Source organism: Bombina bombina, chromosome 5, assembly GCF_027579735.1.
Source record: "Bombina bombina isolate aBomBom1 chromosome 5, aBomBom1.pri, whole genome shotgun sequence".
In the NCBI taxonomy this organism is placed as follows: Eukaryota; Metazoa; Chordata; class Amphibia; order Anura; family Bombinatoridae; genus Bombina; species Bombina bombina.
Window position 1 is genome coordinate 1,026,687,206 of NC_069503.1, and position 19,548 is coordinate 1,026,706,753.

The following is a 19,548-nucleotide window of genomic DNA, read 5'->3' on the forward strand; positions in this document are numbered from 1 at the left end:
TCAGTTTTGGCCTCTGTTGAAGAGAGAACCGTTCATTTGCTTTCAGACAGACAATATCACAACTGTGGCATATGTCAATCATCAGGGTGGGACTCACAGTCCCCAAGCCATGAAAGAAGTATCTTGAATACTTGCTTGGGCGGAATCCAGCTCCTGTCTAATCTCTGCGGTGCATATCCCAGGTGTAGACAATTGGGAGGCGGATTATCTCAGTCTCTCCATCCAGATGTGTTTTCTCAGATTGTTCAGATGTGGGGTCTTCCAGAGATAGATCTGATGGCCTCTCATCTAAACAAGAAACTTCCCAGATACCTGTCCAGGTCCAGGGATGTTCAGGCGGAAGCAGTGGATGCGCTGACACTTCCATGGTGTTATCAACCTGCTTACATCTTTCCGCCTCTCGTTCTTCTTCCAAGAGTGATCTCCAAAATCATCATGGAACAATAGTTTGTGTTGCTGGTGGCTCCAGCATGGCCACACAGGTTTTGGTATGCAGATCTTGTTCAGATGTCCAGTTGCCAACCTTGGCCACTTCCGTTAAGGCCGGACCTACTGTCTCAAGGTCCATTTTTCCATCAGGATCTCAAATCATTAAATTTGAAGGTATGGAAATTGAACGCTTAGTGCCAAGTCATAGAGGTTTCTCTGACTCAGTGATTAATACTATGTTACAAGCTCGTAAATCTGTTTCTAGAAAGATTTATTATCGAGTTTGGAAGACTTACATTTCATGGTGTTCTTCTCATAAATTCTCTTGGCATTCTTTCAGAATTCCTAGAATTTTACAGTTTCTTCAGGATGGTTTGGATAAAGGTTTGTCTGCAAGTTCCTTGAAGGGACAAATCTCTGCTCTTTCTGTTTTATTTCACAGAAAGATTGCTAAACTTCCTGATATTCACTGTTTTGTACAGGCTTTAGTTTGTATTAAGCCTGGCATTAAATCAATTTCTCCTCCTTGTAGTCTTAATTTGGTTTTGAAGGTGTTACAGGCTCCTCCATTTGAGCCTATGCATTCTTTGGGCATTGAACTACTTTCTTGGAAAGTGTTGTTCCTTTTGGCTATCTCTTCTGCTAGAAGAGTTTCTGAGCTTTCTGCTCTTTCTTGTGAATCTCCTTTTCTGATTTTTCATCAGGATAAGGCGGTTTTGCGGACTTCATTTCAATTTTTACCTAAGGTTATGAATTCTAACAACATTAGTAGAGAAATTGTTGTCCCTTCCTTGTGTCCTAATCCTAAGAATTCTTTGGAAAGATTCTTACATTCTTTGGAAGTAGTAAGAGCTTTGAAATATTATGTTGAAGCTACTAAAGATTTCAGGAAGACTTCTAGTCTATTTGTTATTTTTTTGGGTTCTAGGAAAGGTCAGAAGGCTTCTGCTATTTCGTTGGCTTCTTGGTTAAAGCTTTTGATTCATTCAGCTTATTTGGAGTCGGGTAAGACCCCGCCTCAGAGAATTACAGCTCATTCTACTAGATCAGTCTCCACTTCGTGGGCTTTTAAGAATGAAACTTCAGTTGATCAGATTTGCAAAGCAGCAACTTGGTCCTCTTTGCATACATTTGCTAAATTCTACCGTTTTGATGTATTTGCTTCTTCAGAAGCAGTTTTTGGTAGAAAAGTTCTTCAGGCAGCTGTTTCAGTTTGATTCTTCTGCTGATGTTTTAAGTTTTTCTTGTCATTAAAAGAATAAACTTATAATTTGGGTTGTGGATTATTTTTTCAGCGGAAATTGGCTGTTTTTTAATTTTATCCCTCCCTCTCTAGTGACTCTTGCGTGGAGTTCCACATCTTGGGTATTGATATCCCATACGTCACTAGCTCATGGACTCTTGCCAATTACATGAAAGAAAACATAATTTATGTAAGAACTTACCTGATAAATTTCTTTCATATTGGCAAGAGTCCATGAGGCCCACCCTTTTTATGGAGGTTATGATTTTTTTTGTATAAAACACAATTATTTCCAAATTCCTTTGATGCTTCTTACTCCTTTCTTTTTCACCCCACTACTTGGCTATTCGTTAAACTGAATTGTGGTTGTGGTGAGGGGTGTATTTATAGGCATTTTGAGGTTAGGGAAACTTTGCACCTCCTGGTAGGATTGTATATCCCATACGTCACTAGCTCATGGACTCTTGCCAATATGAAAGAAATTAATTTATCATGTAGATTCTTACATAAATTATGATATATATATATATATATATATATATATATATACTTTCATATTTTAAATGTGAAAATAAAATGCCTGCTTTTTCTCATTTATACTGGTTAGAATGTTCTGTGTTTCTGCCACAGATATGCACTTGCTTTGTACACCTACACAGCGGCACATTGTCAGGTTTTATGCACAATGCATCTTTTTCAAGATCACAAGGAGCTCTGTATTTTCTGGAATGTTTATAAACACAATTTAAAGTCTTCGTCTTTAACTAATCATCTCTTGACAAATTGTTTATTTATACACAGCGAATGATTTTGATTTTTCCCGTGGGTAAAACTCCAGTAGTTCAGGCTCCATTATCCAGTTTAGAAAAGAAAGTGCTGTAATTTTCTGACTCCTTCAGAAATGGATGTGTTATAATAATATGAACTTGAATTACCGCTGAGGATATTCTATAATCATGTATTTTAGTCTTGCACTTAAGCTATGTTTCACATGTTCTCAGCAAAATTCCTTATTTGTCTACATATGCTGCACAGTTTCTGTTTAAAGTAGTGTTGTAATGCGATGCATATTTATCAACCTTTATCATCATGCACAGTTTTCTGTTCTATGTCCAAGGGTGTCATAAATCTGTTTTACTTAAAAACAATTCAAATTTCTCATCAAGCTGTTGAAATTTCAAGAAACATTTACCAAATCTAAGGAATAATTTGAGCTTGGGAAAATGTGATGGTGTTTCTAATGGATATGTGCGTCTGTGTAGAATAGAACAGACTTCATGCACCATACATTATTTTATTTTCACCTAATGTGTTGTGATTCTTTGCTAAATTGTTAACTAACACCAAATTAACTAACTTTTCATGATTCCGATAGCACAAACAATTTGGATAATAAAGAAACTTTGACCTATTTACTTAATTCTCTTGTCCTTTGTTGAAATGCATACCTAGCTGGGCACAGAAGTGTGCAAAATTTTTTGGGGCAGTATATGAGAGCCGATTTACTACAGTGTTTTATACATTGTTGGAAACATTGCTGCCATCCAGTGCTCAAAGGTGTGTAGCATTATGAAAAAACATTGATACAGCACTGCTGCCACATAGTGCTCTAGGCGTGCACACTGTTGAGCCTACCTATGTATGCCGTTCAACAAAGGATACTAAAGGAAAGAAGTAAATCTGATAATAGAGGCAAGTTGTAAAGTGTTTTTAAATTGTTTGCTTTATCTGAATCTCAAAATAAACCAGCCTTCTTTTTTCTTTTTTTTTTTTTTTTTTTTTTTTTAATTAACTGGACAAGTGTTTTTGTTTATAGATAAATGAAAAAAAAAAAATCTTGAACATGAGACGCTAGAAGTAAAATCCTAGGAACTGTAGGTTCATGTATCCTGGAATACATCAATCCCTGGTTAACAATTACCTGCTTAGATATTGAAATGAAAAATAAACTCAAGATCCTAAATAGGATATTAATGTAAAGAAAAAAATACATTTTACTTTTTTTGCTTTGTCGTCTTTTCCATAATTTAACTCTAAAAATGATCTAATTTCTAATGTTCCCATTGTGGCTGGCACGCAACCTGCAGACCACAGGACCACAACCCTGCAGTATGCTGAACGGTGCTTGCTTGATCATTGCTGGAGCCTTTTTAACTGGATAAAGCAAATGAAGCACAATAAACATACTCCACCAGCTTTTCTAGCAAATGTCAAATAATTCACAATTTGCTAACAAAAATAAATTTTAATGCTTATACGTCATCTGTTTTGTATGTAGATACACATTTAAAAATAAGTAAGGTTAATATATATATATATATATATATATATTCTATATCTAATTATGTGTCTTGCTTTAATTTGAAGTCTTGTCTTCAAGAGCTGCGCAGACAATTTCCTGGGAGTCACAGGGTAAAGAGACTAACTGGCATGAGATTCGAAGCTATGGAAAGGTAAAAGAAAAAGGGGTACTGTATCTGTAATTTGCTTTTATTTGTTCTTTTATTGTGATGTATTATCATAGATTCATAAAACTTTGCCAACTTTCTTTATAATTTTGAAGGTAATGTTTTTCCACACACACTCTTCTATACTTCAGTTGATTTGCTGTTAAAATCCAAGTGTTCATGAATATGTCATACAATGTGGAGTTAGATTCACTAAACTCATGCATTGCAAATACATTTTTCAGTATAAACACAGGTTGAACATGTTCGTTTTAATAGTCTTGGTTTGGACAGTACATTTATGAAAACTGCACAAATAAAAAGTTAACCTCAAATTCAAGATGCAAGTTTTATTCAGTAACTTAACCAACAATTATGTTTGCATCTAAATTGTTCTCCCCAGAACCTTTTTAATGGGCACACCACTCGGCTGATTTCACTGACCACTCTGCTAAATTGTAAACCAATACTAAAGGGCTATTATAGTGTTAAAATTGCATGCTCTAATGGATTGGAGCTTGTCATTATAACACTATAATGACCCTTTAAGCTAAAACGATAATGTTAATGTTTTTCAATGTTTTGTTTAACTAATTATTATTATTAAATCATTTAATGTTAAATTATGAAATTAATTTGTGCTCTGGATAACATAACAGACAATACTATAAAGAAGATTATGCACAGATACTGATCTAAAAATCTAGTATAAAAGCTTTTAAAAACTTAATTAGAAGCTTTAAGTTTAGCACTGTTAATGAGGTTATGATGAAACACATAGTGAAAGGGTCTGGGAACAGACACACTCCCCCTTCAATGCATATGACAAACAGAAGCCAACAGTAGACTGTAAACGAGCGTATACATCTGACACTGTGGGGCTTGGTTAGGAGTCTGAAAATCAACACAGTGTTATTAAAAAATAAGCAAAACTATACATTGTTACAAAATCACTCCCATATGGGCTATATAAATGGATCATCTACAAAACATTAATGCAAAGAAAAATCTGGTGTACAATTTCATTTAAAGCAATAGAAAGGTCAAAATTGAAATGTGCATTTCAATTTTAAAATAGAAACATTTCTGCAATATGCTTCCATTAGCAAATATGCTTCTAGCAAAATGTATTATTGCTTTTACCAGCATACGCACATGCACATGTATTCCGTCTCAGAGAGCTGACAGTGGTGCGCATTTGGTCTGTGAAGCCACGGCTTACTCGCTGAGAAGGTCTAGTGTTTGAATACTGGTGCACAGGCACTCTCAGCATATGTGCGTATGCCACTGAAAAACAGTAATAAATTCTACTAGAAGTATTTTTGCTAATGGGAGTATATTGTAAAAATGCTTCTATTTGAAATTGAAATTCACTCATACACATATCAATGCTGACCCTTCTATCCCTTTAAAGGGACAGTAAACATAGAAAATAATGTTGTATAATTCTGCACATAGTGCATAATTATATAACATTATATTAGTGCTAGAGTTACATAACCTAATATTGCCTGCAAAGTTTTATTTAAAAATAGTGTTTTCTAGACCCGCTCTCTGTGCGCTTCTGAGCGGGTCTGGTTTTTACACAGAGAGCATCTGGCCAGCTGTCTAGTCACAGCCCAGCCCGAACCGCGCCATTACACTCCGTGCAGCTCGCTCCTGCTCTGTCTGACAGCGGGAGTGAGCTGCACGGAGTGTAATGGTGCGGTCGGGCCGGGCTGTGACTAGACAGCTGGCCAGATGCACTCAGTGTAAAAACCAGACCCGCTCAGAAGAGCACAGAGAGCGGGTCTGGTAAACACTATTTTTTAATAAAACGTTGCAGGCAATATTCGGTTATATAACTCTAGCACTAATATAATGTTAAATAATTCTGCACTATGTGCAGAATTATATAATATTATTTTCTATGTTTACTGACCCTTTAAGTAACATTTATAATTAACAGGCATATTGTTTAATATTACACTGCTTCCACCCATCTACGTCATATGTCATCTATCTCTTCTGAGATTGCTTTTCACTTTACAGGATTTTGCTACCTTCATCTAATGAAATAAACTAGTTTGGTGGATTTTCATTCCATCACTAGTAAATGCAGGACGTTGCCCTTTTAGTTATAGAGGAAAAGGAGGCAAGCTGTTGTACTCATTGGAACAAGCCACGTTTGTAGAACACCCTTGAAAAGAGATGTTTAAGACAATTTGATGGAGTCACTCAGTGGTAATCTCTGTTTCAGGCTGATTTATCCTTAAACCATTGGCCTACTACCAACTCAAAATTGCTAGATTATCTCAAACATCAATGTTTTATTAAGAAATGGGACACACTGAGTTGATATTTTAAGTGGAAGATTTATTTCCCTTGGCAAACAGTGTATATGTAATCAGGAAGGGTGCAAAATATTTCCTCTAAAGAAGAGATGCTCAGGCCACAAAGATCTGCAGCTATATGAAATGTTTTGGTATTTTTACTTCATATAATGTCCAATTTTTTTAGTTTTCAAGAAAATGCCTTTCACTTTTGATATACACATCTGTATCACTCTTACGTTTAAAAAAAATTATATTCTACATATGTATGCATGCATGTATGTATGTGTGTGTGTGTGTGTATATATATGTATGTGTGTATGTATATATATATATATATATGTGTGTGTGTGTAATGGCGGAGAGGTTGTTTCTAACAGTGATATATTAGTTTCAGGATTTAAATATTAAATTAATAATTGCTTAATACACAAAAATATATATATATCTAAATGCAGTACTGTCTAAAACTTGTAGGCAGTGGTCATACACCTGACTATATGCCTACAAAATCCCTGACTTTGCACAAGTGTACCTAAAAGAATTGATGTTGCTTTGAAGGCAAAGGGTGGTCGCACCAAATATTGTTTTGATTTAGATTTGTCTTCTGTTCACTCAATTTGCATTTTGTCAATTGATCAAAACTATTAAGATTTCTATTTTTGAAAGCATTCTTACTTTACAGCATTTTTTTACACCTGCCTAAAACTTTTGCACAGTACTGACTAAAGTTATGCAGTGAGAGTTGTGTGTGTATGTAGCATTTGTGTATGTATTTGTGTGTGTGTATGTATGTACAGTATATGTGTGTTAGATCAGCACATATACTGTTATGACTTGCTGCATGTGACCAAGTCTCTTTTGGGAGGCCGAAACGTTATGCTTTGTTTACATTAAATGGTGATTTATCTCATCTCTTGTGCTGGCTGCTTGTGTTGTGGGATGCTACGGATTAACACCGGATCCTATCCTATTTCATTGTTCATTTTATATATATATATATATATATATATATATACACATACACACACATACACACAGGACCTATGAATACCCAAAAACGTCCCTCGCCCACCGGGCGAGTAAATCACAAAACTTACCAGCCCGCAAGAAACTTTAGTCACCTGTGCATATCTGCATGTAGTGTGTATATATCTTATTTTAAAAGGCAATATAAATAGTGTTATTGTAATCTCACATGCATTGCAGACAGAGGTCCCAATTTGAATGTTTTGCAAGCTGCTTACTACTTGGGACTTGAGCATTAATAAAAAGGCTTTATCTTTATAAAAATATTTTTCTATCACCGGGTAGAAAAAACAGGGATACTATCTTTGTAATACTGTGTGTAAAGTCTTGACTTATTTTTCCCTAAGGGAAAAAAAAAAATATATAAATGAGCTTTTTTTTTTTACTTCAGCATATGTGGGTTTACGATTAACTAAATATATTTAATGCTGCCACCCTTCAACCTATAGCGCTTTGACATAACAAGCATGTTGAAAACACTTTTTCCCCCCTTTCTGCCCGACTGCCTTTCAACTACTAGCACGACTGTCAGTGCCGCGGTAGCAGATTTGACATGTTGCATGCAAATGGTATGTTCTCTACAAATTGATAAAGTCAGTTTTTGGAACATCAATAGCGTCCAGAAAAAAATGTGCAGTGCTCTATATCGTTATGGTAGGCAGCTTGCTCGTTTACATTGCGCTGAAGTACTGCAGAGGACCCTGGAGTACTTCAGCATAATGTACGTGAGCACGCTGCCTACCATAACTATATTGTCACTTTAACCCATACTTTATTCATACACAGAGAAGAAACACAACCCCTCTAGCAGGATGTCTTCCCGCGAAGACAACCGTAGGGGTGGGAAGTAGCAACTAACAAGGAAGAGACCAAGAGCCATGGAGATAAGGGGAGGTCTTTGAATGCATTTAACAGAAAGAACCTCCCCTTTCTTCCCTCCATTCCCGTGTGTGCGCAGATGTGAAAGGCAATTTGACATCTTTTATTATTGCTCCTTATATCCCACTTAAAATGTCAGGTCGCCGCTCGGGCTGGTAAATTAAAAATTTTACTTGCCCGCAAGAAATTTAGGTCGCCATTGGCGACCGGACCATTCTAATCATATGCCCTGTATGTGTGTGTGTGTATATATGTATATGTATGTATATGTGTGTGTGTGTATATATGTATATGTATGTATATGTGTGTGTGTGTATATATGTATATGTATGTATATGTGTGTGTGTGTATATATGTATATGTATGTATATGTGTGTGTGTGTATATATGTATATGTATGTATATGTGTGTGTGTATATATGTATATGTATGTATATGTGTGTGTGTGTATATATGTATATGTATGTATATGTGTGTGTGTGTGTATATATGTATATGTATGTATATGTGTGTGTGTGTATATATGTATATGTATGTATATGTGTGTGTGTGTGTGTGTGTATATATGTATATATATGTATATGTGTGTGTGTGTATATATATATATATGTATGTATATGTGTGTGTGTGTATATATGTATATGTATGTATATGTGTGTGTGTATATATGTATATGTATGTATATGTGTGTGTGTTTATATATGTATATGTATGTATATATGTATATGTGTGTGTGTATATATGTATATGTATGTATATGTGTGTGTGTATATATGTATATGTATGTATATGTGTGTGTGTGTATATATGTATATGTATGTATATGTGTGTGTGTATATATATATATGTATGTATATGTGTGTGTGTGTATATATGTATATGTATGTATATGTGTGTGTGTATATATATATATATATGTATGTATATGTGTGTGTGTGTATATATGTATATGTGTGTGTGTATATATGTATATATATGTATATGTGTGTGTGTATATATGTATATGTATGTATATGTGTGTGTGTATATATGTATATGTATGTATATATGTGTGTGTGTGTATATATGTATATGTATGTATATGTGTGTGTGTATATATGTATATGTATGTATATGTGTGTGTGTGTGTATATATGTATATGTATGTATATGTATGTATGTGTATATATGTATGTATGTGTATATATATATATATATATATATATATATATATATATATATATATATATATATATATATATATATATATATATAATTATATAATATGTTTGTGTACACATATGTGTGTGAGTGATTAAGCAATTATTAATTTAATCTTTTAATCCAGAAACTACTATATCTTACTGTTGCAAACCATCTCTCCGCAATGACACATATCTTTTGGTATTTAATAAATGCATACAAGTCAAGAATAGTTTTGGAATCTACCTTCGCAGTTTCTTTGTAGTAAGCTGTTACCAAAGTAAGACTGCAACAAATATGTTATTTTTTATAGAGAAGATGATTTTCCAACTATAGTTAAGCAATATTGTTTTTTTCCAGTTAAGACATAAAACTGTTAGTTCTGAATAGAGCCTATTTATGCTGAACGTTGAGATTTGTTTATTTAAGCAAGTTCTGGAATTCATTTTACACTAGTGGTTTTCACTTTATTTTTTGGAACAGGTATGATGATGCTCTCCAGGTATATGACAGAATATTACAAGAAGATCCAACTAACACAGTAAGTTTTTTTTTATTCAAAATCCAGTCTAAAAACGTAAGCTATAAAAATGTGTCTGTAATGAGTAATTTGAGAGAAACCCCTTTGAGAGCACATATTTTTATTATTCAGTAGTGGTACAGATATGCTCACTCTCCCACTGTGAAATGTTCATATTTTTCATTATTTGTATTAGATTGTACATTTTGATTTATATTCGATTTACAGTTCAGTAGTAATGAAAGTAGTATTACAACTTTATGTATAGATGACACTTAAAGGACCAGTAAACACCATAGATTTGCATAATCAACAAGACAATACAATAGCATTTACTCTGAATTTCAAATGAGTAGTATATTTTTTTTTTCTAACAAATTTTAAAGTTATGTATATTTCCACTCCCCCTGTACCATGTGATAGCAATCAGCCAATCTCAAATGCATATATATATATATTCTGTGAATTCTTGCACATGCTCAGTAGGAGCTGGTGACTCAAAAATTGTAAATATAAAAGACTGTGCACATTTTTTTTAATTGAAGTAAATTGGAAAGATGTTTAAAATCACATGCTGTATCTGAATCATGAAAATTTAATTTGACCGGAGTGTCCCTTTAAAGTGAATGTCAACTTTCATGAATCAGTGCCGTTTTTTTAAAAAAACTAATAAAAACAGGGGCACTTTCATTCATGAAAGTTTACGTTGCACCGAATTTTACTAATACTTACCTTCTCCTGAAACACCGGATCGCTGATCGCCCCGCCTGCTTCTTCCTGCTGTACTATCACAGCAATGACGAAACCGGCTTCCTCCAATCATGGCGTGTCCTCACCAGATTAACGCTCCTGGTGTGGAAGCCGTGATTGGAGAGAATCGATTTTGTCATTGCTGACGAAGTACAGAGGACCTGCAGGTGGGGGATAGGCGATTCAACGTTTCAGGAGAAGGTAAGTATTTGTAAACTTTCATGAATGAAAGTGCCCCTGTTTTTAATGTTTTTTTTAAAAACCGGGCACTTATTCATGAAAGTTGACATTCACTTTAAAGTACACCTTGAGTCCACAGTGTTTTTAGAAGCTGCAGTGTAAGGGGTGGCAGTCCATGCTATATACAATTAGAGAGATTACAGTATTATTTTCATAATAATAGATATTCCTAGCATAAACACAAATCTATTTATCCAACAGGGATTTTAGTGACATATCTTTCTTAAATGTGGCTCAGGTCTACCTTGCTGTGTAGACTGGGAATCAGACTTTATAATAATATAACTTAATATTTTGCCTTTTAAGTTTTTTTTTCTTGGGATCGATCATTAAGCTATTCACTTTTTTATGGTTCTGGATCCATTGGTTGCTAGTAAAACATACGCAACAGTGATTTCATTCCTTATTGCCTATAAAACACACACTGAATAGCAAAACAACTCATTGATTGCCACTAATACACACACACACAAACAGCAGTGATTTATCCTTTTGGTTGTTATTCACAAACTCAGCAGGGATTTTACCTTGTATTTTTCATGATCACACATGCAAACCCTTTGTTTCCCACAAATACACAGGTCAATCAAGGTTAAATTTAAGTCCCTGATTTCCATAAACAAGATTACATGTATGCAGTTACTTATTTGCAGAGATATTTAAACCCATTGATTGCCAGAAACACTTATACAGCAAGAGTTAACTTTTTAAGTGTCCATTGTTTTGTGTCTCCCTGGTCGGTCAGTCTATAACCTACTAAAGGGACACTTAAGTCAAAATTAATCTTTCATGATTCAGAGCACATAATGTTAAAGGGACAGTATAGTCAAAATTAAACTTTCATTATTCAGATAGGACATGTAATTTTAATCAACTTTCCAATTTACTTTTATCATCAAATTTGCTTTTTTCTCTTGGTATTCGTAGTTGAAACTAAACCTAGGCAGACTCATATGCTAATTGCTAAACCATTGAGGGCTGCCTCTAATCACATGCTTTTTAAATTGTTTTTCAACACAGAGACTGAAAGTACACGTGGGCCATATAGATAACACTGTGTTCAGGCACACACAGTTATTTAAGATTTAGCACAACACAATGCTAAATGCAAGACAATAGATAATAAACAGTCACAGTCATGTGATCAGGGGGCTGGAAGAAGGTTCTTAGAAACAAGGTAATCACAGAGGTAAAAAGTATATTAATATAACTGTGTTGGTTATGCAAAACTGGGGAATGGGGAATAAAGGGATTATCTATCTTTTAAAACAATAACAATTATATTGTAGACTGTGCACATTTAGATAATGGAAGGGAATTTGAAAGTTGTTTAAAGGGACAATTTTTTTATTTGCACACTTTCTGAGGCACCAGATCCTACTGAGCATGTGTAAGATTCACAGATTATACATGTTTTGTTTTTTTATTGGCTGATGGCTGCAATGAGAGGGAAAATGGAACTCATTCTAAAATGTGTCAGAAAGAAATCTAATTGTTTGAAATGTAATCAAAGTGCTTTTGTATTTTCTTTTTATTATGCATTTACTGATTTTGTTATTTTGCTGTGTTTAGTGGTCCTTTTAAGGATGCAGTATAAATTCCAGCCTCTAGGGGAGAGTGGAAAAAGCACAATTTTAAGAAACAATTTACAGGAAAAGCAAGCAAAACACATGCCTGAATGCTCTTTTACTTTGTGATCAAATGTATTATGGGACATTTCATTTTCAATATAATATCCCTTTTCTATAGAATCCAAAAACATACTTTACAGTTCTTCACACTCTGCTGTTTGTTCTGGGTTTGTGATATTGTTATACAAAGTGTGCCATAGATTAGCCAAGCAGTGTGACGGCAGCTTCTTAAAATGTTTTAAACCCAGAATGCAAATATAGTAGGAGCTAGGTTTAAATTTGCATTCATCATAGAGACCTTGCCCAAGAGTTGTTTTTTATTTTTCTCAAGCATTTATCTATAAAATGACTGTTAGTTCTAAGCTATCTTGTCATGAATTTGTAGTTGTAATTTGCCATTCACCCGCTATTCACCCGTTACTTTAAGCTAGGAGCCCCCCTTGTATGGACTGGGTTACTTTCTGATACATGCCAGTCAAGCTTCCAGTTCCAAGTTACTCTTGAGGTGGAAGTCCTCAAATTATTATATTTAGACAGGTCATTTGGAAGAAAACTGAGCCTGAAAACTGAAAAATCATCTTTCTTTTTACATTTAACCCTCTCCCTACTTCACTGTTTAAAGGGACAGTCTACACCAGAATTGTTATTGTTTTAAAAGATAGATAATCCCTTTATTACCCATTTCCCAGTTTTGCATAACTAACACAGTTATAATAATATACTTTTAACCTCTGTGATTATCTTGTATCTAAGCCTCTGCAAACTACCCCTTTTTCAGTTCTTTTGACAGACTTGCAGTCTAGCCAATCAGTGCCTGCTCCCAGATAACTTCTCGTGCACGAGCACAGTGTTATCTATATGAAATGCGTGAACTAACACCCTCTAGTGGTGTAAAAATGTTAAAATTCAATCTGAAAGAGGTGGGCTTCAAGGTCTAAGAAATTAGCATATGAACCTCCTAGGTTAAGCTTTCAACTAAGAATACCAAGAGAACAAAGCAAAATTGGTGATAAAAGTAAATTGGAAAATTGTTTAAAATTACATGCTCTATCTGAATCATGAAAGTTTATTTTGGCCTAGACTGTCCCTTTAACACATGTGTATGCACCCCTTATAGTGGAAGTTACTTCTATAGTAATGGCTACCAATATTACACTAGCAATAAGCATCTCTTCCACTGAGGAAAGCTGTATTTATTAGGTATCAGCGATAAACCAATAGATGTATTTGCGTATTGTGCTGATATTCTATTCCTAAAATTCAATTAAATACAGTGCTGTGAATGGAAATATACCAGGTATACGTCAGCTATTTATTCTGTTTTACTATCACAAAACTATTAATATGCCATCATGTCACTAGCCACTTACAGTAATACCGTTCTAATGGCTTTCTTCATGAGTGTGCCCTGATCATGTCATCATGAAACTGCTCTGATTACTGTTGAACAAACTATATTTTTATACATAAAGAAAGAAAAAAATATTATTTTACAGAGATACATTCAAATTATAACTTTAAGTGTACGGCTGTGAATTCCACTAGTAGCTGTAGATTTTGTTCCCTACACTCCAATGCTGCCGTTTGAATAAGAGGAACTCATCACTTCATCTGATGAAGTGTGAGCATTTATGTACAGGTACTCATGATTATAAATGGGAGAGACTCAGTCTAAGATGCCAGGATATTTCTGAAATTAGTCGACTAGCTTATAAGCAAAAATTGAATAATTCCAGGAACTTCTGTGAACACCATTGATTTTTTTTTTTTAAATAGTTCTAGTGAAATACTAAAGCTTAAGTCTATCGGTATTATATATTATTTGTGTCAGTTCATTAATACAAAAATGAATAGATTTGCATGTAATCCTTGATTTATACAAGTAATTATATGGTGTTAAAATCACACCGATTAGCTGCAAAGTCTGCGGTTTACAGGTTGCTATGACACTTTAACAACAAGATTTTATTTTTCCTTGTTAAAGGACATGAATCCTCAAAGTTTATTTTCATGATTCAGATAGAGAATACAATTGTAAACAACTTCTCAATGTACAGGGAGTGCAGAATTATTAGGCAAGTTGTATTTTTGAGGATTAATTTTATTATTGAACAACAACCATGTTCTCAATGAACCCAAAAAACTCATTAATATCAAAGCTGAATAGTTTTGGAAGTAGTTTTTAGTTTGTTTTTAGTTATAGCTATTTTAGGGGGATATCTGTGTGTGCAGGTGACTATTACTGTGCATAATTATTAGGCAACTTAACAAAAAACAAATATATACCCATTTCAATTATTTATTTTTACCAGTGAAACCAATATAACATCTCAACATTCACAAATATACATTTCTGACTTTCAAAATCAAAACAAAAACAAATCAGTGACCAATATAGCCACCTTTCTTTGCAAGGACACTCAAAAGCCTGCCATCCATGGATTCTGTCAGTGTTTTGATCTGTTCACCATCAACATTGCGTGCAGCAGCAACCACAGCCTCCCAGACACTGTTCAGAGAGGTGTACTGTTTTCCCTCCTTGTAAATCTCACATTTGATGATGGACCACAGGTTCTCAATGGGGTTCAGATCAGGTGAACAAGGAGGCCATGACATTAGATTTTCTTCTTTTATACCCTTTCTTGCCAGCCACGCTGTGGAGTACTTGGACGCGTGTGATGGAGCATTGTCCTGCATGAAAATCATGTTTTTCTTGAAGGATGCAGACTTCTTCCTGTACCACTGCTTGAAGAAGGTGTCTTCCAGAAACTGGCAGTAGGACTGGGAGTTGAGCTTGACTCCATCCTCAACCCGAAAAGACCCCACAAGCTCATCTTTGATGATATCAGCCCAAACCAGTACTCCACCTCCACCTTGCTGGCGTCTGAGTCGGACTGGAGCTCTCTGCCCTTTACCAATCCAGCCACGGGCCCATCAAGACTCACTCTCATTTCATCAGTCCATAAAACCTTAGAAAAATCAGTCTTGAGATATTTCTTGGCCCAGTCTTGACGTTTCAGCTTGTGTGTCTTGTTCAGTGGTGGTCGTCTTTCAGCCTTTCTTACCTTGGCCATGTCTCTGAGTATTGCACACCTTGTGCTTTTGGGCACTCCAGTGATGTTGCAGCTCTGAAATATGGCCAAACTGGTGGCAAGTGGCATCTTGGCAGCTGCATGCTTGACTTTTCTCAGTTCATGGGCAGTTATTTTGCGCCTTGGTTTTTCCACACGCTTCTTGCGACCCTGTTGACTATTTTGAATGAAACGCTTGATTGTTCGATGATCACGCTTCAGAAGCTTTGCAATTTTAAGAGTGCTGCATCCCTCTGCATGTTATCTCACTATTTTTGACTTTTCTGAGCCTGTCAAGTCCTTCTTTTGACCCATTTTGCCAAAGGAAAGGAAGTTGCCAAATAATTATGCACACCTGATATAGGGTGTTGATGTCATTAGACCACACCCCTTCTCATTATAGAGATGCACATCACCTAATATGCTTAATTGGTAGTAGGCTTTCGAGCCTATACAGCTTGGAGTAAGACAACATGCATAAGAGGATGATGTGGTCAAAATACTCATTTGCCTAATAATTCTGCACTCCCTGTACATTTAATTTTCATTGGTATTCTTTGTTAAAAGCATACTTAGGTAGGCTTAGGAGCAGGGATGCACTACCAGATGCTAGCTGCTGATTGGTGCCTGCATAAATCTAAACCATGAAAGAAAAACTTTTGGGTTTTTTTTTATCCCTTAAATGGACAGTTTACTCCCCCTTTAAAATTTCTCACTATGATTTATTTTATTTGCTAGAGTGTATTAAATTGTTTACAGGTAGATAATATAACTTTGTCAGCATTTGACATAGCCGATTTTGCTAGTTGTATCCCTACCTATTCTGAAAGTTTCTATACTTAAAGGGACACTGAACCCAAATATTTTCTTTAGTGATTCATATAAAGCATGACATTTTAAGCAACTTTATAATTTACTCCTATTATCAAGATTTCTTCATTCTCTTGATATCTTTATTTGAAATGCAAGAATGTAACTTTAGATGCCGGCCTATTTTTTGTGATCAACCTGGGTTGTCCTTGCTGATTGGTGGATAAATTCACCCACCAATAAAAATTTGCTGTCCTGAGTTCTGAACCAAAAAAACTTAGATGCCTTCCTTTTCAAATAAAGATAGCAAGAGAACAAAGAAATATTGATAATTGGAGTAAATTAGAAAGTTGCTTAAAATTGCATGCTGTATCAGAATCACGAAAGAAAAAAAATTGGGTTCAGTGTCCCTTTAAGTGTAGGCTATAGAAAGCTGATTAAACATAGCCAGCAGAACAAATTACATTATAATGCTTTGGTATACTGACAGAGATAATATAAAGAAGCATATGTGTGCGCAGAAAGTTATAAAATAAGGAAATCTGATTTCCCTGCAAACTCAACCCATTGTAATGGGTGTGGTTTCAAAGAACAAAACCATCTATTTCATATACACAAAATAAACCTAAAGAATCATTCTCATGCACTTATACTTTGCAGCTGGTAAAAAAAAATTCATTGGAAACACATTAAGGGAAAAACAATTTTACAGTACACTTTAATTGAATAAAATGGTCCACACAGACTTTTACTTGCAAACTATGTATTTTTAAAGTTTATTATGCTTTGATATTGTATGTTGTAAGAAGTAAATATATATCAGATAAGGTTCAAACTATTTAATTTTTAGTTTTATTATGGAGTTTCTTATATAAAGTTGTTATTCAGTATTTGCTGTGATTTCTGGTGCGAACAACTGTCTGCACTTCATTGCTTTTAAAATCTAAACAATTGCTAGGATTTGTCTGGCATGTATATCGCACACGTACTGGCCACTCTTGTAAATATTTTGTAATTTTACTCTCACTTTGATGTTTTTCAGCCGGTGCAAATTAGAAATTCTTTTTATTGTCAACACTGGCTGCATTGTCCTGCAAAAGAATACCTGTTTAATATTTTCCTCTGTTGAAAGTCCAAAAGAAGGTTTAACATTTTTGCTACACGTTAATAACAAAATAAAAACACCACAGCACAACTTTCACCCAAGAATAATGAAAACGCGACTTGGCTTGCTCTGATGTTTTTTTGAGTGAAAGCTAAATAGAAAAGTTTGATAAATTGTCAGGTATTGAAATTGTTTATATATCATCTACCTGCTAATTATTTCCATACGCACATGTGGCTGCTGTGAAGGGGGAAAAAGTCTCTGGATTTTAAGCAGAACTTTTGCTGAGTTTATTTTGGCAAATTAAACAGACTATCACTTTTTCTTATGTGTGTGCTGACACATGGAGTTGCTTAGATTATAGTATAAAGCAAAAATGAAGGGACTCTAAGCCGGCCAAACAGCTTGGTTTTTCTAAATCATTTTAACACTTCCTATTTTGTATACGTTATCATTAACTCATTCAGTGGCAAAGGAACTTGTTACACTTGGGTGAAATGTGTTTTGGGCAAACAAAATCATCAAGGTTGTTATAGTCAGTTTTGTGTTTTAGTTAGACCTGATTATTTCTTATACTGTAAGTCTGATGTATCCATCTGATAGAATTTAAAGGATTATAAAACAAACCAAAAGGTTTCTCTCTCTTTCTCTCTCTCTCTCTCTTTCTCTCTCTCTCTCTCTCTCTCTCTCTCTCTCTCTTTCTCTCTCTCTCTCTTTCTCTCTCTCTCTTTCTCTCTCTCTTTTTTTCTTTCTCTCTTTTTTTTCTCTCTCTCTCTTTTTTTCTTTCTCTCTTTTTTTTCTTTCTCTCTTTTTTTCTTTCTTTTTTTCTTTCTTTTTCTCTCTTTCTCTCTCTTTCTCTCTCTCTCTCTCTTTTTCTTTCTCTCTCTTTTTCTTTCTCTCTCTTTTTCTTTCTCTCTCTTTTTCTTTCTCTTTTTCTCTCTTTTTCTCTCTCTCTCTCTCTTTCTCTCTCTTTCTCTCTCTTTCTCTCTCTTTCTCTCTCTTTCCCTCTCTTTCCCTCTCTTTCTCTCTCTCTTTCTTTCTCTTTCTTTCTCTCTCTCTTTCTTTCTCTCTCTCTCTCTCTCTCTCTCTCTCTCTCTCTCTCTCTTTCTCTCTCTCTCTCTCTCTCCTTTGCAAAACCATGCATAGTTCTAATTTAAAATTAAAGGTATAGTCTAGTCAAAATTAAACTTTCATGATTCAGATAGAGCAGGCAATTATAAGCAACTTTCTCATTTACTCCTATTATCAAAATTTCTTTGTTTTAGCACCTGGGTAGCACTTGCTGATTGGTGTCTAAATGTAGCCACCAATCAGCAAGGGCTACCCAGGTGCTGAACCAAAAATGGGCCGGCTCCTAAGCTTACATTCTTGCAAGAGAACAAAGACCATTCGATAAAAGGAGTAAATTAGAAAGTTGCTTAAAATTGCCTGTTCTATCTCACTGGTTTTCAAACTTGTCCTCAGGCCTCCCTAACAGGCCACATTTTGAGGTTACCTGAACTGGAGCACAGGTGAAACAATCAGCTGATAAGTAAACATGGTTATTAACCTGCTCTGGGGGAGGCCTATCTAAATCATGAAAGATTAATAGATTTATCTCCACAATGACATCACTCTATAACCAGCCCCTAAATGGCCTAAAAGTGTCCAATAGTGGAGATATCTATGCATATAATTATGTTCTGTGATCATTCCGGGGAGTATGCGTATTCAGATATTTTACACATGCCCACTGTGATCTATAAAGGAGAAAGTGCCAGATGTAACTGTTGGATTAGAGCATGCGCTCAGTGATCTTAATGGTGCTCTTGCAGTCACCGCTTTATGTAAAAAGCGCAGTACACAGTGACAGTATTGTCAGCTAATCTCAGCTTAGAATATACATTATAATCATATATAT

At 34.9% G+C, this 19,548-nt stretch overlaps 1 protein-coding gene across 2 annotated transcripts in view; it reads left to right on the plus strand.

Annotated features, from left to right (window-relative positions):
- EMC2 (ER membrane protein complex subunit 2) overlaps window positions 1–19,548 on the plus strand; it is a 224,939-nt gene that overhangs the window by 106,148 nt on the left and 99,243 nt on the right. For both annotated transcript variants that reach the window (XM_053715284.1, XM_053715286.1), the window contains exons 5-6: window positions 4,040–4,125; window positions 10,005–10,062. In XM_053715284.1, coding sequence (XP_053571259.1) covers window positions 4,040–4,125; window positions 10,005–10,062 — 144 coding nt within the window. The remainder of the gene's footprint in view (window positions 1–4,039; window positions 4,126–10,004; window positions 10,063–19,548) is intronic.